General features: G+C 47.1%; 1 protein-coding gene across 1 annotated transcript; it reads right to left on the bottom strand.

Annotated features, from left to right (window-relative positions):
• Window positions 1–1706: 1706 nt before the first annotated feature.
• LOC310963402 (uncharacterized protein) lies at window positions 1707–19123 on the bottom strand. The gene is made up of 4 exons (XM_083936210.1): window positions 19015–19123; window positions 13270–14929; window positions 7084–7112; window positions 1707–5336 (listed from the first exon to the last, which is right to left on the bottom strand). Exons 1-4 carry the CDS (start codon window positions 19037–19039, stop codon window positions 3691–3693), a joined length of 3360 nt encoding a protein of 1119 aa, XP_083792336.1. The 5' UTR covers window positions 19040–19123; the 3' UTR covers window positions 1707–3690.
• Between the last annotated feature and the right edge of the window lie 3190 nt (window positions 19124–22313).

The following is a 22313-nucleotide window of genomic DNA, read 5'->3' as shown; positions in this document are numbered from 1 at the left end:
ACCAGTTCACCCTCCTCTCTTGGTCCATATGGGGACTAGAACTGGCAACCCATCGGTTCACAAGCCAAGTCCCAATGTGCTAAGCTACTTTTAAAACGCAGTTGGGGCGGTAGGGAACCAGAGGGTCACCGGTTTGAGTCCCTGTGTGCGTGTGTGTGTGTGCGTGCGTGCGTGCGTGTAACATCTTCTAAACGTCTCTGCTTCCCCTGAAATCCCCAACGTGTTCTCATGAACAGGTTTGTCTATGTCTATGAAAAGTTCTGCGCAGAGATTCGTACGGAGAAACACTCACGCCAAACCGAAACGCACGCACAAAAGACAACATTAACGTGACCCTAGGCCGACGGAAGGGGGCGGTTTGGGTTCGGCAGGAAAAACACTTGGTTGGGATCAGAAAAAAGGCTGTGGATCGGTTTAGCACAGACGGGAATTGTTTTCGGAAACAAGTCACGACCACAACCTGCCTCCTTTCACTGCGGGGGAATACACACGAGTCACTGCGCGCTGCTTTTTGTCGTTATACGTACGAGTACGAAGTGAGAACGGCCTGGAACCCCCACAGTGCCTCGTGATGCAGCGGTGTAGACACTAGAAGAGAGCGCAGACCTCCATCGAGGCCCAAACACACAAAGATCGACCCGAGCTGCACCGTCACCACGTTTCCCGACGACCCGGCTGCTCGTGTTTCTGTGATCCTGCTGAGGAACGGGCGAGTCGAGCCGCGGTGCAGCTGATGCGCCTTCTGCAAAGACAGAGATTCAAGTGTTTACAACTTGGGAGCGGTCGTTCCTGCAGTTGCTTTGCAGTCTCCGTCCTCCTCGACCTCCTCCCCAGGATGGACCTGCCCTCCACGCCTCCACGCCGGCTGCACTGAGTCAGTGCCCCGAAGACACGCAGGTACGCACGCACTTAACATTCACCTGGAATACCAACAGCAGCTGTGTGCAGCACTAACACATGAAGGAAAACCTCCTTATTACATCATTACCTTCTTTACGTTGTTGTGAAACATTTGCAAAACTCATTTTTGGGCGGGATTTGAACCGTTTACATGTGTTGCCACTTAAACACGTGCGTCCTGTTGTAGCGTTGACTCAGAACTTTATTAATCCCACCAGGGGCAATGGATTTCAGCAGCTTGCACACAATAAATGCACAGGGAATAAGTTAATAATGTTAAATAAACAGAATAAAATGCCACAGAACAAAGTGTCATCAAGGATCAGTTGAATAAAGTGAGTAAATACACACGAGCACATGTTTGAGCGATGAGCTGAGGAAGGAGAAGCTCTGGATCTACCCTCAGTCCTGGTTCCTACCCTCACCTGTGGTCCTGAAAGCTGGGTCAGGATCCAAAGAACCAGGTCCAGGTCAGGACCCAGAGAACCAGGTCCAGGTCAGGACCCAAAGAACCAGGTCCAGGTCAGGACCCACAGAACCAGGTCCAGGTCAGGACCCACAGAACCAGGTCCAGGTCCAAGCGTGTGAACTGTGTTTCCTCAGGAGGGGGTCTGGAGTCTCCCTTAGAGAGAGGGGGAGAAGTTCAGCATCCGTGAGGAACTCGGAGTAGAGCCGCTGCTCCTTTGCGTTGAAAGGAGCCAGTTGAGGTGGTTCAGGATCATCTGGTCTGGATGAACCCTGGGCGCCTCCCTAGGGAGGTGTTCCAGGCACGTCCAGCTGGGAGGAGGCCTCGGGGAAGACCCAGGACCAGGTGGAGAGATTAGATCTCCACACTGGCCTGGGAACGCCTCAGGATCCCCCAGTTAGAGCTGGTTAATGTGGCCCGGGAAAGGCTTTTATTGTGAAAAAGCAACAGGAAACACAATGTTTGTAATGAAATACGACTCGTGTGTAAACCGGGTTTTTCTGTTCGAGTCACTCGTTTATTTTACCGTTTTTATTGAACAATCACATATTTACAGAATAATTCTCACCAGTTTACATGAAACCAAACAAATGAACATGTTTTCTGTGACTGCTCATCAAAATGTAAAGAAATAAAATCACAGACACTCAACAGAAAGCAAAACTCCCTCCACCTCCACATGACGAGCGTCCTGTTCCATGAAACCAATGTGTCGACATAAGTGATTAATACAGGGTCTGAACATTTAACCCGTTATATTTCAACACAACAACACAATTAACTGTAGTTCAATTCAATGTTCGATATATTTAAACTGGCATCAAATGGTTCTAATGCAATGGAGATTAACCCTCACAGAACTCCAGCTACGGGACAGGAAGCTAAAGCTAACACTATGCTAGCAAGATTCAAAGTCAATAACATCTGTAAATATAATTGTATAATATTTGTAACACTAGCTATCCAGTCTTGTTATTGTCCCCAGTTCAGAATCAAGATTTTCACCATGAATGATGGATCACGTGTAACGAGGTGGGGCTCCATCCTGTGGAGATACCACCCAGAGGATACGACTCAGCAATGTTAGCTTGTTAACGTATTTTCTAATGAATTGCAAATGGAGGTGCATTCAACAGTGAACAGTTTCACTTTAACTACGTTTGACACCCTGCAACCAATCAGAACCATGCATTCACCCAGAACATGGTGTGAATGCATCGTACATCATCTCTCGTATCTCTTCTCCAACTCCGTTCTCGTGTTTCTAACCCGTCTGTAAACAATGACCACGGCTCGGAGAAGGAAGGCTCGGCTCAGATATCCGCTGTTTTAACGGGAAACGTTAAATATATGCGGTGGCACCCAGAGGATAAGACTCAGCAATGTTAGCTTGTTAACGTATTCCTAATAAACTGTAAACGGAGGTGCATTCAACAGTGAACAGACAGTTTCACTTGAACTACGTTTGACACCCTGCAACCAATCAGAACCATGCATTCCCCCAGAACAAGGTGTGAATGCATCGTACATCATCTCTCGTGTTTCTAACCCGTCTGTAAACAATGACCACAGCTGGCTTTGTTTCCAGATCTTTCCGTAGACCTCTGAGTTTTTGTGCGTCTTGTCGACTGTTTTTGAATCTTTTCATCGACCAAATCTGCAGTAAACACTCCACCTCCGCATCACACCAACGTGAACCTTTCACCGGCATTGTTTGAAATGTCCGCGCATGGTCCCTCCTTCTTTTTTCTACGTCCCAACAGGCGCACAGGAAATGACCTCAGAACCACCATAGGCCTCGTGCTCGTACACGTGCGCACGCTCGTGCTCGTGCACGTGCAAACGTGCTTTACTAAAGCCCACCTCTCCCAAACGGGCCGTGGACGCCAAGCGTGCCGCTCCTAGACGTGGTACGGTTGCACTCACACTGGTCAAAGGAACCAGACTTTAGCCGTGGAACCTGTTTGGGCCGGGACGGAGGAACAGTGTGAGTGCGCCGCAAGAAAGGTTTGGTGAGTTTTATTTTACTTGGTAGAGTTTGAATGAAGTGTGTTTTTTGATGATTAAAAAGTCTTAATTCAGTGAAAGAGACAGAAAACTTGTTGTACTTATGTACATTTGTATGTTTCTGTTAAATCAGGAAAATAACAAGAATATTTAATTTCCAACCCTAAATCAAAACTTGATCCGTCATGTATCGATAATCTTTATAATGGCATCATAGCCCTCTGCATCCGAATTGTGATCTGCCAAAAGATTCTCACCCCTCCTAAATATGTACATTTCTTCCCTTAATAAACCAATACATGAAATAAGTTGAGTGATTATTCTGCATTGACCGGAGAGACGATCAGAGGGGCAGAGTTCTTACCACCATCGATTTTACAGGGACTGAAGAACGGGAAGAGTTTCCCAGAGAAGGAGCAGTCAGTGAAGGAGTAGATCAGAGCTGCAGCAGCTACGTCATAAAAGGAGACCAGACCCTCCTCGTAATCCACAAACACCCCCACCTTCTGGGGCTGAGACTTCAGAGACAGACGGATGTAGTGGCTATCAACAGCTTTGTAGTCATTTCCATTTCTCAACCACAAAGTCCAGTTACCATAAAGAGAGTTCAGTGGGAATTGTTGCTTCCTGTTGACCGACTCTCTGATTACCCCTAAATCCCATTTAGTCTTTCCTTCAACCTGAACCTCAAAGTAAAATCTGCCTGAAGAGAAACTCTGCTTTCCTAAAACACAGCGATTGAGGGAAAATCTCTCCGGGTTGTCTGGAAGATTCTGTTTCGCTCCCCCTGGAAATACTTGTTTCCCATCATCAGACAGGATGAGTCCAGGATGTGCAGTATCAGGATCAAGAGTCACATCCACCTCATACTGCTGGATCCTCTTCAGCTCAGCTTCAAGCAGCTTCTTCATCTCTTCACTGAGTGTCTCCTCCAGCTGAGACACAGCTTTCACCACAGTCCCCTGATATGAAGATGGAGGGACTCTGACATCTGTCCAGTCCCTGGAGGGTGGAACAGCTTTCAGGGACTGGACACTCTGGAGAAGATGGAGGTGGTCTTCAGAGCGTGAGAGCTGCTCCACCTCAGTGCTTCTCTTCTTCAGGTCAGAGATTTCCTGTTGCAGCTCTTTGATGAAGCCTTCAGCCTGTTCTTCTTTGGTTTTCTGCTTCTCTTTGATCGTGTCGATGAGCTCGTTCAGGCCTCTCTCAACAGACTCCTTCAGAGAAGTGAAGACCTGAACACCTTCTGCTATCTCTCTGTCTGCATCTTTCTCACTGAGGTCGACTGTTTGTTTGAGCTCCTGAATCTTCAGTTGTCTCTTCTGGATCATCTGCTGAATATCAGCCTCTGTCTTCCCCAGCTCCACCTTCTTTCCTTCATATCCTTCTTTCAGAGGAACAACATTGTGGTCCTTGTGGTCTAAAACAGTGCAGATCATGCAGACACATGTCTGGTCGGTCTTACAGAACAGCTCCAGAGGTTTATCGTGCTTCATGCACATCCTGCCTTCCAGGTTCTCCACAGGGTTGATCAGCTGATGTCGTTTCAGGCCTGGTGTTGTCAGATGAGGCTCCAGGTGAGTCTCACAGTAGGAGACCAGACACACCAGGCAGGACTTCAGGGCCTTCAGTTTGGTTCCAGTGCAGACGTCACAGGGAACTTCTTCTGGTTTGGACCCTTGTTGCTCAGAGCTGCTGCTGCTGCTGGCTTTCTGTTGAGCTGACTGTCTGAACTGAGCAGCCATCTCAGAGAACAAAGTGTTGACTCTTAAATCAGGTCTTATGGTAAAAGCTTCTTTACACATCGGACACAGGTACTGGTCATTCGTATCCCAGTGTTCAGTGATGCAGTTCTTGCAGAAGTTGTGTCCACATGGTGTAGTGACTGGATCAGTGAACACATCCAGGCAGATGGAGCACAGAAACTGGTCTTCAGACAGCAGGTACTTTGCAGCAGCCATATCTAAACATTTAGTGTTAAACAAAACAACACATCTTATTCAAAATCAAGTTTGCATTATTATATATTCAAATAGAAATTTTACTTTGAGTTGAACATCTTGGATGGGACAGAGAGGGAGGACAGGGTTTGAGGGGAGAAGCCCAGTGTTTCCCCTTCTTAGACCAGTGTGTGGCGCAGCGCCACAGAATCACACCAAGCGCACCACAAATGGATTCACCTAGTCTGGGAGCCCCGCAAGAAGAGGTGTCCGTAGGTCCTGCACCACACATTGCTCCCTAGTCTGTGGGAAACACTGGAAGCCTGAAGAGAGACACCCCTGCACCCAATTAGCTAACTAGCTTGTTTCAAATGCTAAATGCAAATTGCTTTGGGCACTCTTCCAACATGTTGTTTATGTGTTCGCCAGGGTAACAAACCCAGCCAGCGATCATGTCCCCCTCTGACTTCTACAATGGGTGGCCAACGCGGTTCTAACGCAGAGGTAGAGAAAGATAATGCAGCTAGAATAGAGGATTGCTTCATGCAGTGAATAATGGAGCATGCTTTTGGACATTTTCCTGAATATCCCTAGAGCAGGGGTGGGCATTTCCTGTCCTGGAAAGCCACTGTCCTGCATGTTTTAGGTTCCTCTCTGCTCTAACACACCTGAGTCTGATGCTCTGCTCGTTATCAAGCAGCTGATGCTCGTCACAGTTTGATTATTGTTAGACTCAGGTGTGTTAGACTCAGGTGTGTTAGACTCAGGTGTGTCAGGGTAGTGAGAACCCTAAAACATGCAGGACAGTTGTCCTCCAGTGCCCGACCCTGATCTAGAGGTAGCATGAGGCGCGTTTCCATTGGGTCAAATGTGGCTGCTCGGAGAGTTGCAGGGCACGCCCTCTCAAAAGTCCTTTCTCAGTGTTTCCATTACGAAAAAGGCCCCAGAAGGATTTCGGAGACTCCGGAGGTGACGTGACGGGAGGAGATGAAAGCCTGAGGAGAGACACCGCTGCACCCAATTAGCTAACTAGCTTGTTTCAAATGCTAAATGCACATTGCTTTGGTCACTATTCCAACATGTTGCTTATGTGTTCGCCAGGGTAACAAACCCAGCCAGCGATCATGTCCCCCTCTGACTTCGACAATGGGTGGCCAACGCGGTTCTAACGCAGAGGTAGAGAAAGACAATGCAGCTAGAATAGAGGATTGCTCCATGCAGCATGCTTTTGGATATTTCCTGAATATCCCTAGAGCAGGGGTGGGCACTTCTGGTCCTGTAGAGCCACTGTCCTGCATGTTTTAGTTTTCCTTACCCTAACACACCTGAGTCTAACACACCTGAGTCTAACACACCTGAGTCTAACAATAATCAAACTGTGACGAGCATCAGCTGCTTGATAACGAGCAGAGCATCAGACTCAGGTGTGTTAGAGCAGAGAGAAACCTAAAACATGCAGGACAGTGGCTTTCCAGGACCGGAAATGCCCACCCATGCTCTAGGGATATTCACTTATTTGCATGAAGCAGTCCTCTTTTCTAGCTGCATTATCTTTCTCTACCTCTGCGTTAGAACCGCGTTGTCCACCCATTGTAGAAGTCAGAGGGCGACATCATCGCTGGCTGGGTTTGTTACCCTGGCGAACACACTGACAACATGTTGGAAGAGTGCCCAAAGCAACCAGAGGGGCTAGTATTTGAAACAAGCTAGTTAGCTTATTGGGTGCAGCGGTGTCTCTCCTCAGGCTCTCATCTCCTCCCGTCACGTCACCTTCGGAGTCTCCGAAATCCCTCTTGAGCCTTTTTCGTTATGGAAACACTGAGAGAAAGGACTTTTGAGAGGGCGTGCCCTGCAACTCTCCGAGCAGCCACATTTGACCCCAATGGAGGGGTGGGCAATTCCTGTCCTGCAGACCCACTGTCCTGCATGTTTTAGGTTTCTCTCTGCTCCAACACACCTGAGTCTGACACACACCTGAGTCTGATGCTCTGCTCGTTATCAAGCAGCTGATGCTCGTCACAGTTTGATTATTGTCAGACTCAGGTGTGTTAGACTCAGGTGTGTCAGGGTAGGGAGGAACCTAAAACATGCAGGACAGTGGCTCTGCAGGACCGGAAGTGCCCGACCCTGATCTAGAGGTAGCATGAGGCGCGTTTCCATTGGGTCAAATGTGGCTGCTCGGAGAGTTGCAGGGCACGCCCTCTCAAAAGTCCTTTCTCAGTGTTTCCATTATGAAAAAGGCCCCAGAAGGATTTCGGAGACTCCGGAGGTGACGTGACGGGAGGAGATGAGAGCCTGAGGAGAGACACCCCTGCACCCAATAAGCTAACTAGCTTGTTTCAAATGCTAAATGCAAATTGCTTTGGTCACTCTTCCAAACTGTTGTTGGTGTAACAAACCCAGCCAGCGATGATGTCCCCCTCTGACTTCTACAATGGGTGGCCAACGCGGTTCTAACGCAGAGGTAGAGAAAGACAATGCAGCTAGAATAGAGGATTGCTTCATGCAGTGAATAATGGAGCATGCTTTTGGATATTTCCTGAATATCCCTAGAGCAGGGGTGGGCATTTCCGGTCCTGTAGAGCCACTGTCCTGCATGTTTTAGGTTCCTCTCTGCTCTAACACACCTGAGTCTGATGCTCTGCTCGTTATCAAGCAGCTGATGCTCGTCACAGTTTGATTATTGTTAGACTCAGGTGTGTTAGACTCAGGTGTGTTAGGGTAGGGAGGAACCTAAAACATGCAGGACAGTGGCTCTGCGGCACGCCCTCTCAAAAGTCCTTTCCCTCAGTGTTTCCATTACGAAAAAGGCCCCAGAGGGATTTCAGAGACTCCGGAGGTGACGTGACGGGAGGAGATGAGAGCCTGAGGAGAGACACCCCTGCGTCCTCATCATGTGTCCAGCTAAGCACGATATGATATCAGGTAAAGTCCTTTTAAATGATACAAGACATGTTTGGACTTTGGACCGACCATTCAAATCGTGCTGAATCACGACTACGACTCAAACGTCCACGTTCTGTTTTTGAACACAGTGTAAAGTAACGACAAACGCAGGATCTGAGATTGTGACACTACGGAAAAATGTGTCAAAGAACGACTAAAAATATCACTAAGTATGAAAAATGCTAAATAACTGAGCAGTAGTAGAGTTGCGTCTTCTAGAGGCACTAAAACAGAACCCGATCCACGATCACATGATTTCAGGCCTGAACCCAAAAAATGTAAACGACTGTTCAACTTCATGATTCAGATTTACATCAATTACAAACTGTTCACACGTCGACGGAAATCATTTTCTGACGTGTAGAATGTGTTTGAATTGACTTTACACTGACTCCATATGTGCTCAACAGCATTGCTAACAAAACTCGATAACAAAAAGATTTGAATTCCTCGATTGAGACCAAACTCTGAACCACAGAGTTTCACTAAAGTTGAAGAAGTGCCCCAGAGAGAGTTCAGAGCTGCTGCCGTGTCCTGTTGCAGCAGAGCTTTGTTGTTAACACGTGCACATGCTTCAGTTTTACAGAGCTGAGCTGAAGTTTGCTGTTAGATAATAAATAAAGTGTGAACATGATCAGCTGGACTCACCTCAGTTTGACTCAAAGACCTGATGAAGTTGGTCTGAACTCGACTGTGACTCCGACAAACCTTAAGTTTCATTTCCTCCAAAATGAAACTGACTTCATTCACTGTTCAGTGCTGCTCCTCCTCTCATGGTGCGTTCAAGTGCCGTGGGACGTCAGAGAACAGTCTGTAAACGTCACTTCCTGCATGTAGTGTTGTATCAGACACTGACATTTTAACACAACTGGTTTTGAATATTCTGGCATGAAATCATGAGTTATGATCTCTTAGTTAACAGAATGGTGATTCATGCATTTTCTGTTATTGTTGCCGTTCTGACCAAGGCGTCGATCTTCCTCTGAGGTCGCACTCACGTATATTAGTCTTTATATATATATATATATATTTATTATAGGCTACATTAGTTTGCAGACAGTATATTTGTTCTCTCCACAGTAAAACTGAAGCTTTATGATATTGGACCCAGTTTTGTTTCATATCCATATTCAGAGCTTTTACATGAACGGCTCTAATGTTCCAGTGTGATCCACCGCCGGACAATATGTTAATTATATGATATGATAAATAATATGTTTATGAACGTATTTGATGTTTTGTAAATGTTCTGGGACGTTTTAAAGTCGGAGCTTTGAGCTCCAGGGAGGAGAAGTCCCGTGTCCCGGTGCTTTAAACGCAGCGTTAGTGCCAAAGCTGTCCAGCTGCAGCCCCGGAGCACAAGCCCCTGACGTGACCAGGCCCCCGACGTGACCAGGCCCCTGACGTGACCAGGCCCCTGGTTCGACGGAAGTGACGCAATAGGTTTTTTTTTACTTTATTGAAATCATTTTATCGATGGCCTCTTTTCAAAAATAAGCTTATTTCTAACTTTATTGAAAAAGTACACACACTTCCCCTCAGTCAGGTCTCAGTCCTTTACACACACACACGCACACACACACACACACGCACACACACACACACACACACACACACACACACACACAGATGTGTCTGGTATTGGAGACGTGCAAAGATAGTTCATGAAGTCACAGTTTCATAAAAACTAAATATATAATAAAATAATAGTCTACGGTCGTGCTTCATGCACATCTGCTCCACAGGATGTTGCACAGACACGGTCTTAAGCAAACATGGTTATTAGTTATTATTATCTAGTAATAATTTTACCACTACAACATTTTGCTGCCTCCTCTCAGTGACTTTAGGAAACAGGGTGAAGCTGCAGGAAGCACGTGGTCGGACTGAAGTCAAACAGCTTTAACTCTGAACATCTTCATTCATGTTTGGTTTAAACGGCTGTTAAATGTATTTAAATGCAGTAATTCCCTCTTTGGATGGAGCAGTTGTTTTTCTGCAGGTGGAAACAAACATTTTCCTCCTGCTTCACATTAAAAGCATCCAACAGGGGAAACACAGGAGGGCTTTTATTGTGAAGGAGACGCAGGAAAGACACTGGCGCCCTTTTATCAAACGAACGTACGGCAGAAAAACGTGCGTACGACCATTTCCTGGCAAAATCCGCATTTATCAATTTGGACGTGAGCTACGATCAAATCTCACGTCAGGTCTGAGATCGTGTCGCACATTTGAGCCTGTGTGTGTTTGTGGGGGGGGGGATTCTTTTATATTTCAAAACAGCTCGGCTCCAGCCCCCCCGCGACCCCGACAGGGACAAGCGGTTGAAGATGAATGAATGAATGAATGTGTTGGAGCGCGGCTGCAGCAAGACGCACTGCAGAGCCAAAGTCATCTCCTCGGTTCGTGGCTACCCTCCATAAACTGCGTTAAATCAAACCAGGTATCAGATGATGAACATCTTGGTTTGGTTCTAGGGGACAAAGGTTTTCCTCTAACAGGATACCTAATAACCACGCTACAGAGCAGGAGCGCAGGTTCAGCAGTGCACACACACGCACACGGGTCACAGTGGAGCGCTGCTTCGGGTTGACTGCCTCCGTTATTCTTTTCCATGCAGCGTTTTTTATTCCACTCTTGAGACAAAAAGCACTTCTTTATTTTGCTCCATGTCGGGTGTCAGGAGCCGATCTGTGTGTCGGAAAAGTGTCTTTTCTAACCTGCGTTCCTTCTCTCCATGTTTGACCTCAGTGTGCGAGGACTCGAACCGGGAATATTTAAGGGCGTAACGTGTTAATGACGATCGAATTCAGCCGCTGCATTTATCAAGGCCCGCTCTTTCGTACGCTGAGATTGGTCAGATACGAATGTTTCATGAATCACACGTGGGTCCTGTCCTGCGACCAAGTCTGCGCTCAGATCTGCGCCCGTTTCCATGCAAGATCGATAAATGAGGGACAGTGTGTTTATCATGAAATACGACTTTTGTGTAAAGGCGGATTTCCTGTTCACGGCTTTCTCAGTCTTGTGTTCAACATCTGGTTTATTTTACAGTTTTTATTGAACAATCACATATTTACAGATTTCCTTCAGTCATTAAAAAAACACCAACGTAACCGTTAACTAATCACAACCCTTCTCACTCTGCAATAACAGTGACACATGCTGTGTTCTGTAACAGGCCGTAACTTAAACGAAGCTTTGACACGATGGAATAATCACAAATGTGTTTTCTGTGAGTTCACATCAAACAGGAAAGAAATGAAAAACACTCATTAAAGCAAAAGTTTAAATAGATGTTCTCCTCATAACGCGTGTCTTAATGCATGGAATGAATGTGTTGATATCAACAGGGGCTGGAAAAACATTTAACCCGTTATAATCCGTTTATTCTATTGTATTTATTTACACAAACATTACAAAAGGGTAATGGAAAATCAAAGGGCATCACACCGACGTGAACCTTTCACCGCCATTGTTTGAAATGTCCGCGCATGGTCCCTCCTTCTTTTTTCTACGTCCCAACAGGCGCACAGGAAATGACCTCAGAACCGCCGTAGGCCTCGTGCTCGTACACGTGCGCACGCTCGTGCTCGTACACGTGCAAACGTGCTTTACTAAAGCCCACCTCTCCCAAACGGGCCGTGGACGGCAAGCGTGCCGCTCCTAGACGTGGTACGGTTGCACTCACACTGGTCAAAGGAACCAGACTTTAGCCGTGACACGTGCTGGGGCACGGCACGGAGGCACAGTGGGAGTGCGCCCTTAGAGTTTATTGCTTACTGTTAATTTTTTATTTATTTAGCTCAGAGTTTATTATCTTATACTGTATTTTTTTTAAACCTCCCTTGTGTCTTTTGTAAACTGCTGGAAACTCAATTTCCTTGTGGGAGTTCGTCCCAAAAGATCAAAAAAGAGAAGTCAAAGTAAAAAGTGTTGAAGCTGTTAAATGGCGTTGAGTGTTGACGCCTGCTCTGTAATAGCAGTGATGATGGGCATTAACTAGCATCTACCCATGAGCTTCTAATGTAATGGGAATGTTCTTTACTGCTCCAGGAAATTGGGAAAAAGGGTCAAAATATAAATGTAGAGTCCGCTCAGCTTGACCCCAGCTACAAGCCAGAAAGCGTACACTGGTTATGCTAACATATTCAAAGTCAACAACATTGCATACTGTTTACAAACTGTAAATATAATTTGCCAGTATATAAGTTTAAGCGCGCACTCACTCTGTCCTTCTGCACCGAGCCAAAACAGGTTTTTCAGTTAAAGCCTAGTGCGTTTGACCAGTGTGAGTGCACCCGCTCCGCGAATAACTATGGACAGCTTGCCGTCCACGGCCCGTTTGGGAGAGGTGGGCTTTTGTAGAGCGTGTTTGCACGTGTACGAGCACGAGCGTGTGTACGAGCACGAGGCCTACGGCGGTTCTGAGGTCATTTCCTGTGCGCCTGTTGGGACAGGACGTAAGGCAGCAAGAAGCATTCTCCGAGGCCCAGGGAGTGTGAGTACAAACGGGCCTGGAGGGGGGGACAAGGACCCTAAAGCCCGGGGCGCGGTGCGGAAGGACAGTGTGAGTACGCCCTAACAGCAAGACAAGTTAGCTATCCAGTAACTGTAACTGTCCCCAAAGCAGTGTGCAGTTAAACAAGCTGTGTCACTAACAAGGGTTTTTTTGAATGTTGCACCTTCAATTAACTTTCTACATTATCTTTTTATTCGCTGTGTAACAGTAACACATACTTTGTTTTGTAAACACTACAGGCGTGTGATCAAATTGAGCTTTATGTCACAATTCATTTAAATGTTTGTGGCTACAGATGTTAAATGTTCTCCACGTGACGTGTTTGTCATGAATCATCAAATGAACCTGTTGACCATGTAATGGGTTTTCATACCATAAAACATCTTAGCAATTAAAGTGTAAATCAATCCCCACGACAAGCAGATGCTTTAGAAATGAAGATGTAAACTAAATTACATTTGTTTCCTTGAATAATAATAAATCATTACAGGAAGTACGATGGGCCGGCTCTGACCGGAGAGATGATCAGAGGGGCAGAGTTTTTACGGCCATAATTTTCACCAGGACAGAAGTATGGGAAGAGTTTCCCAGTGAAGGAGCAGCCAGTGAAGGAGTAGATCAGAAGTTCAGCATCTACGTCATAAAAGGAGACCAGACCCTCCTCATAATCCACAAACACCCCCACCTTCTGGGGCCGAGACGTCAGAGACAGACAGACTGAAGGGTCATCAAGAGCTTTGTACTTATTTCTATATCTCAACCATATAGCCCAGTAACCATACTCAGAGCTCAGTGTGAATTCTCCCTTCCTTCTGATCGACTCTCTGGCCACTCCTAAATCCCATTCAGACTTTCCTTTAACTTCAACCTCAAAGTAAAATCTGCCTGAAGAGAAACTCTGCTTTCCTAAAACACAACAACAATCAGAAAATCTCTTTTTGTTGTTTGGGCGATTCTTCCTCACATCACCACAATGCACTTGTTTCCCATCATCAGACAGGATGAGAAAGGGATTTGCTGTATCAGGATCAAAAGTCACATCCACCGCATACTGCTGGACGCCCTTCACTTCAGATATAGGGATCAGCTTCTTCATCTCCTCACTGAGTGCCTCCTTCAGCTGAGACACAGCTTTCACCACAGTCCCCTCATATGAAGATGGAGGGACTCTGACAGCCGTCCAGTCCTTGGTGGGTGGAACAGCTTTCAGGGACTGGACACTCTGGAGAAGATGGAGGTGGTCTTCAGAGCGTGAGAGCTGCTCCACCTCAGTGCTTCTCTTCTTCAGGTCAGAGATTTCCTGTTGCAGCTCTTTGATGAAGCCTTCAGCCTGTTCTTCTTTGGTTTTCTGCTTCTCTTTGATCGTGTCGATGAGCTCGTTCAGGCCTCTCTCAACAGACTCCTTCAGAGAAGTGAAGACCTGAACACCTTCTGCTATCTCTCTGTCTGCATCTTTCTCACTGAGGTCGACTGACTGTTTGATCTCCTGAATCTTCAGGTTTCTCTTCTGGATCATCTGCTGAATTTCAGCCTCTGTCTTCCCCAGCTCCACCTTCTTTCCTTCATATTCTTCTTTCAGAGGAACAACATTGTGGTTCTTGTGGTCTGAAACAGTGCAGAGCATGCAGACACATGTCTGGTCGGTCTTACAGAACAGCTCCAGAGGTTTATCGTGCTTCGCACACATCCTGTCTTCCAGGTTCTCCACAGGGTCGATCAGCTGATGTCGTTTCAGGCCTGGTGTTGTCAGATGAGGCTCCAGGTGAGTCTCACAGTAGGAGACCAGACACACCAGGCAGGACTTCAGGGCCTTCAGTTTGGTTCCAGTGCAGACGTCACAGAAAACTTCTCCTGGTTTGGACCCTTGTTGCTCAGAGCTGCTGCTGCTGCTGGCTTTCTGTTGAGCTGACTGTCTGAACTGAGCAACCATCTCAGAGATGAAAGTGTTGACGTGCAGCTCAGGTCTTGTGTTGAAAACCCTTTTACACATCGGACACAGATACTGGTCATTAGTATCCCAGTGTTCATTGATGCAGTTTTTGCAGAAGTTGTGTCCACATGGTGTGCTGACTGGATCAGTGAACACATCCAGGCAGATGGAGCACAGAAACTGATCTTCAGATGGCAGATAGTTTGCAGAAGCCATATCTACAAAGGTAGTGTGAAACAAAAGAGAACATTTTACTTTAATACAGTTTCAATTATTTGTGAGTGATTACCATAGGTGTATGTTTTAGGGGGCAGTGGGGGTGCAGGGCTCAATATTCAGAACTTGCCTTTGTCCCCCCCAAATAAAAACACGAGTAGCAGACGACAGAAGAACTGCTGGAATGCGACTCAACAATGCAATACCACCTACGGTAAAGTAGGGGAAAGGTTGCAATATCAAAAGACATACCGTATTTACGTATCATGGGGCAGAAAGAGACTGCAGTCAACACTGTAGATATAACTGCAAACTAGCAAGAGAATGAGCTAAACCAAAAAGCAGAATACTGATCAGTCATCTATGACGTTGTATTTGAGCCACTGTTAAAAAATAATAACCCAAGATTTCAAGAATTAAGTCAGTCAGTAGGTTCCTTCAGGTCATGTGTGCATGTTTAAGGATTTCCTGACAGTCCATAAATAACCTAGTTACTTTGACTTGTAAAAAGTTGGACGCAAATGTGTTGGCAGTGTTGTGGGCACCCTTCTTGAGCGAGACCTGGGATGGTGGCTCATCTGTGAGTGTCTTCTTCCCGGGCTCTGACTCACAGGGCTCAGCTGGGCACAAGGTGTAGGACTGACATGGAGCTGCGGCCCTGTCCGCCCACTGCCCGCAGGGTAGTTAGGGTTAAGTGCTTTGTGAGCTTGGAAGCAGGCGAAGGTAGGGACGTAGGCGTGCTGACCCCTGGCATTGCAGACTGGCTCTATGGATGTGGAACATTTCCTCTCTGGTGCTGGAGGGGTCGGCATACTAGAAAGGGTACTTGGGGACTTGAGACTCTAGTTCTGCACAGGTATTTCAGTGCTTATGTGGGCAACGATGAAGAAACCTGAAGGGGGGTAATTGGGAGGAATGGACTGCCTGATCTGAGCCGGAGCAATTTTTTGTTATTGGAATTCTGTGCTAGTCATGGATTGGCCACAACAACATGTTTGAACATAGGACGGCGAGGAAGTGTACTTGGTACCAGAACATCCAAGGCCAAAGGTTGATGATCAACTTTGTGTTTGTAACATCGTGGTGAAGAGAAGAAGAGCTGCCATCTAATCACCACCTGGTGTTGAGATCGGATGGCAGGGGACATTTCTGGATAGACTAGGTAAACTCAAACAAGTAGTAAGGGTGAACTGTGAACGTCTTGCTGAGCCCCAGTTTGTAAGATTTCGACCCACGCCTCTGGCAGAATTTTCCGTGCAATCCGGAGGTGGTTGGGGAAAAGGAATCTGAGGGCGCCCTCCCACTGTGCGTCCGTCCCGTGCCCCGTGCTTTAGGGTCCTTGTCCCCCCCTCCAGGCCCGTTTGTACTCACACTACCTGGGCCTCGGAGAATGCTTCTTGCTGCCTATACGTCATCACGCCGTAACACGTCACACGCATTGATGACGTCATGGCGATGCGTGGCTTTGTTTCCAGATCTTTCCGTAGACCTCTGAGTTTTTGTGCGTCTTGTCGACTGTTTTTGAATCTTTTCATCGACCAAATCTGCAGTAAACACTCCACCTCCGCATCACACCAACGTGAACCTTTCACCGCCATTGTTTGAAATGTCCGCGCATGGTCCCTCCTTCTTTTTTCTACGTCCCAACAGGCGCACAGGAAATGACCTCAGAACCGCCGTAGGCCTCGTGCTCGTGCTCGTACACGTGCGCACGCTCGTGCTCGTACACGTGCAAACGTGCTTTACTAAAGCCCACCTCTCCCAAACGGGTCCTGGACGGCAAGCGTGCCGCTCCCTAGACGCGGTACGGTTGCACTCACACTGGTCAAAGGAACCAGACTTTAGCCATGAAACCTGTTTGGGCACGGTACAGAGGCACAGTGGGAGTGCGCCCTCAGTTGGTCGATCTTAAAAACCTCTATTGTGGAGGTGGCTGCTCAGAGTTTTGGCTGATAGGTCGTGAGTGTGTGTCTAAGAACAACCTAGGCTGGAGGTCCTCCAGGAGGACTGGGTGTATTGTCGAAGGGTGGATAGAGCCCTTTGAGGAACACCTGAACCAGACCAACATTTGAAAACAAGGGCAAAGACTTTCCCATATTCCTGGCTGACGTCACTGAGCTTGTCAAAAAGGTCCTCGGAGGGAAGGTACCCATGTGGATGAAATGTGCCTTGAGGGGGGGAGTAGGAGTGGAGTTGCAGCTCGGGTGGTGGTTCCCGTAGGGTTTGCTCCAATTATCGGGTCATCACACTGCTCAGCCTCTCTGGAAGAGTCATTTCAAGGGTTCTTGCTGCAATATATTCCATTATACTTTTATATTCTGAACTGTCATTTACTGTTTTAACTTTGTTTTCCACCTTAAATTAAGTAATAATAATAATAATTCACCAGAATGCAGGAAAGTAAATGAGACGTGCTGAATGTCAGGCTTTATCCACTTTATAGTAAAGTGGTGCTCACAAGCTCAAGGTCGTACTCTGGCAAAACAACACTGGAAATGTGATCATGTTGTTGTGTTTTAGTTGAAGAACAGCTCGACTTGATGACAAACACATTGCCTGTCCACGAGCTGCTTCATATTAGGGCGCACTCACACTGTCCTTCCGCACCGGGCCAAAACAGGTTTTGCGGGTAAAGCCTAGTGTGTTTGACCAGTGTGAGTGCAACCGTACCACGTCTAGGAGCGGCACGCTTGCCGTCCACGGCCCGTTTGGGAGAGGTGGGCTTTAGTAAAGCACGTTTGCACGTGTACGAGCACGAGCGTGCGCACGTGTACCAGCACGAGGCCTACGGCGGTTCTGAGGTCATTTCCTGTGCGCCTGTTGGGACGTAGAAAAAAGAAGGAGGGACCATGCGCGGACATTTCAAACAATGGCGGTGAAAGGTTCACGTTGGTGTGATGCGGAGGTGGAGTGTTTACTGCAGATTTGGTCGATGAAAAGATTCAAAAACAGTCGACAAGACGCACAAAAACTCCGAGGTCTACGGAAAGATCTGGAAACAAAGCCACGCATCGCCATGACGTCATCAATGCGTGTGACGTGTTACGGCGTGATGACGTATAGGCAGCAAGAAGCATTCTCCGAGGCCCAGGTAGTGTGAGTACAAACGGGCCTGGAGGGGGGGACAAGGACCCTAAAGCACGGGGCACGGGACGGAGGCACAGTGGGAGTGCGCCCTTATAAGACTCCCACTGGTTCTCTGGTGGAAAGATTTTATTGTGAAACAGCCAGAGGAAAAAGAACAGGAAACTAAAGCAGGAAGTTAAACTCTGAACCATCGAGATTCAGTGAAGTCCAGAAAAGTGACACAGAGACTGTGTGAAGATGTTAAAGCTGCTGCTCTGTCGTGAATCTGTGGACAAACACACAGGAAAGGAAAAGAGCGGAGCTGGAGTTTGGGGTTAATTCGGGTTGTTGAGCAATGTTTGAACTGCGTCCAACTGGGCCATGAGTCACTTCTCCGTCAAACAAGCCGCCCCTATGATTGTAGTGAGCCAGTTTCCTGATATTTAAGGTAAATGCACTGAAACTGCTCAGAGGAGCTGACGTGCAGGATCACATTCACTCTGACGAGACCTGAAGAGAGGGGATGACGCGTTCACTTCACACGAGCACAACACGGGAAATACAAACGTATAAAACTGTGTCATACGTTTGTTGTCAGACGTGGCAAAGACGGGCAGGACACACGTGTCCACATCTGGTTTTGACTTTTCAGAATAAAGCGTTCATCAAGTACTTAATAAAACGGTGTTTCCAATGACTTCTTCCACTTTAGAGATATTCTAGAAGACCTCAGGTATCTTCTTCAAAAGCGTTCAGAAACTTTTAACTGTGGATTTTCAGAATAAAGACCCTTTGAAAATATGAAGCATTAAAACAAAATGTTCTCTTAAAAATCTCTGGTATCCTTTTAAAATGTGTCTGGAATTAAATTAGAGAATGGAAAAACACAGTCACATTTTAGTCTTTTTTATTTTTTAAATTACATATTTAACATATTTTTGTAATATTTAATACTTTCAAAGGGCCTTTATTGTGAAAATCCACCATGAAAGGTTATGGAAGTTTGTGAGAAGACACCTACGGTCCTCACGAATATATCTCATCATCTCCTCTTCAGCCTCTGGTCCTGGATCAGGTCTCGGGGGCAGCAGCTCCAGCAGGGGACCCCAAACTTCCCTTTCCCGGGCCACATTAACCAGCTCTAACTGGGGGATCCTGAGGCGTTCCCAGGCCAGTGTGGAGATCTAATCTCTCCACCTGGTCCTGGGTCTTCCCCGAGGCCTCCTCCCAGCTGGACGTGCCTGGAACACCTCCCTAGGGAGGCGCCCAGGGTTCATCCAGACCAGATGATCCTGAACCACCTCAACTGGCTCCTTTCAACGCAAAGGAGCAGCGGCTCTACTCCGAGTTCCTCACGGATGCTGAACTTCTCCCCCTCTCTCTAAGGGAGACTCCAGCCCCCCTCCTGAGGAAACACAGTTCACACGCTTGGACCTGGACCTGGTTCTTTGGGTCCTGACCTGGACCTGGTTCTTTGGGTCCTGACCTGGACCTGGTTCTTTGGGTCCTGACCTGGACCTGGTTCTTTGGGTCCTGACCCAGCTTTCAGGACCACAGGTGAGGGTAGGAACCAGGACTGAGGGTAGATCCAGAGCTTTGCCTTCCTCAGCTCTCTTTTCATCACAACGGTGCGGTAGAGCGACTGCAGCTCCGCCCCCGCTGCTCCGATTCTCCGGCCAAACTCACGCTCCATCGTCCCCTCACTCGTGAACACGATCCCGAGGTCCTTGAACTCCTTCACTTACCTGAAGTGAAATTCATTACTGGAAACTGTAAGTTTTTAATAATAGAACATATTGTTTTGTTGTATATTATAGTTTCAAAGGGCTTTTATTCTGAAATTCCACCTTAAAAACCGGGGTCCTCAGTATTTGGAGTGAAATTATAGTTTGAAAACATACAAATATAACATGAAAATATATATTTTATTAGTATTTATCTGAAGTGTATAGTTAGCTCTATATTTCAAGAGCTTTTATTCTGAAATACAGTGACAGTTCCTGTGAATATTATGCATCTAATCATATTTCCACATTTATTGGTATATGGGTTTACTTGGTTACTGCTTTAGTCTTAAATCTGAAAACCAGACGTGGACACACACGTGTTGCATGTCAGCTTCAATGCATTTACCGTAAATGTCTGAATACAGGCGCCCTACGAATTTAAGGGCAGTTGGTTTGACTACAGAGAAACGAATCAAAGCTCAAAGTAAACATGATCAGCTGTACTCACCAGAGTTTGACAGAGACTCTGCTGTTGTGTTGACAAAGACCTGATGAAGTCACTTCAGACAGAAACAGATTTGTCCCGACAGTCTAAACTCTGCTGCGACACTGACACACCTTATGTTTCGTTTCTGGAGTGTGACGTTGAAGCTCTGCTCTCCCCAGTGTTGCTCCTCCTCCTCCTCCTCCTCCTCCTCCTCCTCCTCCTCCTCTGCAGCTCGGCTTGGTTTCCTCCCTCTCATTCACACAGTTGTTGTGAAATACGAGAGTTTAACCACCTAAGAGTCGAGTTTATTGGACACAAAGAGACAGAGACATTACGTAGATCTGTGACATGTGATAACACAATGACGTTTACATTGTTGTTCTTGGTGTAAAGACAAACTACCATCAAACAACACAAGGATAGGATAAAGAAGAAGAGTGAGACTTCCTGTTTGTTTGCTGTCGTGTGTGTTAAATGTAAAGGGTGGGAGACACCAGGGTAGTAGAGGTTGTAACAGTCTATCTCATCTCATCTTCAGCCTCTGATCCTGGATCAGGTCTCGGGGGCAGCAGCTCCAGCAGGGGACCCCAAACTTCCTTTTCCCGGGCCACATTAACCAGCTCTAACTGGGGGATCCTGAGGCGTTCCCAGGCCAGTGTGGAGATCTAATCTCTCCACCTGGTCCTGGGTCTTCCCCGAGGCCTCCTCCCAGCTGGACGTGCCTGGAACACCTCCCTAGGGAGGCGCCCAGGGTTCATCCAGACCAGATGATCCTGAACCACCTCAACTGGCTCCTTTCAACACAAAGGAGCAGCGGCTCTACTCCGAGTTCCTCACGGATGCTGAACTTCTCCCCCTACCCTTGTAACAGTCTAGTATTTTTAAATAGTAAAGAAGTAATATAATGTGAGTTCAAGGACCTCGGGATCGTGTTCACGAGTGAGGGGACGATGGAGCGTGAGTTTGGCCGGAGAATCGGAGCAGCGGGGGCGGAGCTGCAGTCGCTCTACCGCACCGTTGTGACCAAAAGAGAGCTGAGGAAGACAAAGCTCTCGATCTACCGGTCAATCTTCGTTCCTACCCTCACCTGTGGTCATGAAAGCTGGGTCAGGACCCAAAGAACCAGGTCCAGGTCAGGACCCAAAGAACCAGGTCCAGGTCCAAGCGTGTGAAGTGTGTTTCCTCAGGAGGGGGTCTGGAGTCTCCCTTAGAGAGAGGGGGAGAAGTTCAGCATCCGTGAGGAACTCGGAGTAGAGCCGCTGCTCCTTTGTGTTGAAAGGAGCCAGTTGAGGTGGTTCAGGATCATCTGGTCTGGATGAACCCTGGGCGCCTCCCTAGGGAGGTGTTCCAGGCACGTCCAGCTGGGAGGAGGCCTCGGGGAAGACCCAGGACCAGGTGGAGAGATTAGATCTCCACACTGGCCTGGGAACGCCTCAGTATCCCCCAGTTAGAGCTGGTTAATGTGGCCCGGGAAAGGGAAGTTTGGGGTCCCTGCTGGAGCTGCTGCCCCTGAGACCTGATCCAGGATCAGAGGCTGGAGATGAGATGAGATGATTTACCTTTATTAATATAGGTTTAATTTACTGCAGGACTGTTGTTTTAGACGGCGTTCGTTTTATTTATAACCTGATAAACTGAGAGTGAAGTCGACTTCCAGCAGTTTTAGTGATTTTCAAGAAATAAACTTTTGTTAAAACGAGACAAAAACCAAGAAAAATAGACTTCCATGAGTTGATTTTCTTTGTGTGTCTCTTTCTTACACTGCTTCAAATTAAAAGCATCTAACTAGTTAAACACAAGTGGGCTTTTATTGTGAAGCAACCACTGGAAACACACTGGGCCTCATTTATCAATCCTGCGTGAAAACGGGCGCAGGTCTGACCGCAGACTTGGTCGTAGGACAGGACCCACGTGTGATTCATGAAACATTCGTATCGGACCAATCTCAGCGTACGAATGAGCGGGCCTTGATAAATGCGGCGGCTGAATTCGATCCTCATTAACACGTTACGCCCTTAAATATTCCCGGTTCGAGTCCTCGCCCACTGAGGTCAAACATGCAGAGGAGAAACACATGCTGACGTCATGGAGCAACATAAAGACGTG

Source organism: Echiichthys vipera, assembly GCF_963691815.1.
Source record: "Echiichthys vipera genome assembly, chromosome: 2".
Lineage (NCBI taxonomy): Eukaryota > Metazoa > Chordata > Actinopteri > Perciformes > Trachinidae > Echiichthys > Echiichthys vipera.
Note: the sequence above shows the minus strand (reverse complement) of the source record. Positions and strands in the feature narration are given on the sequence as shown.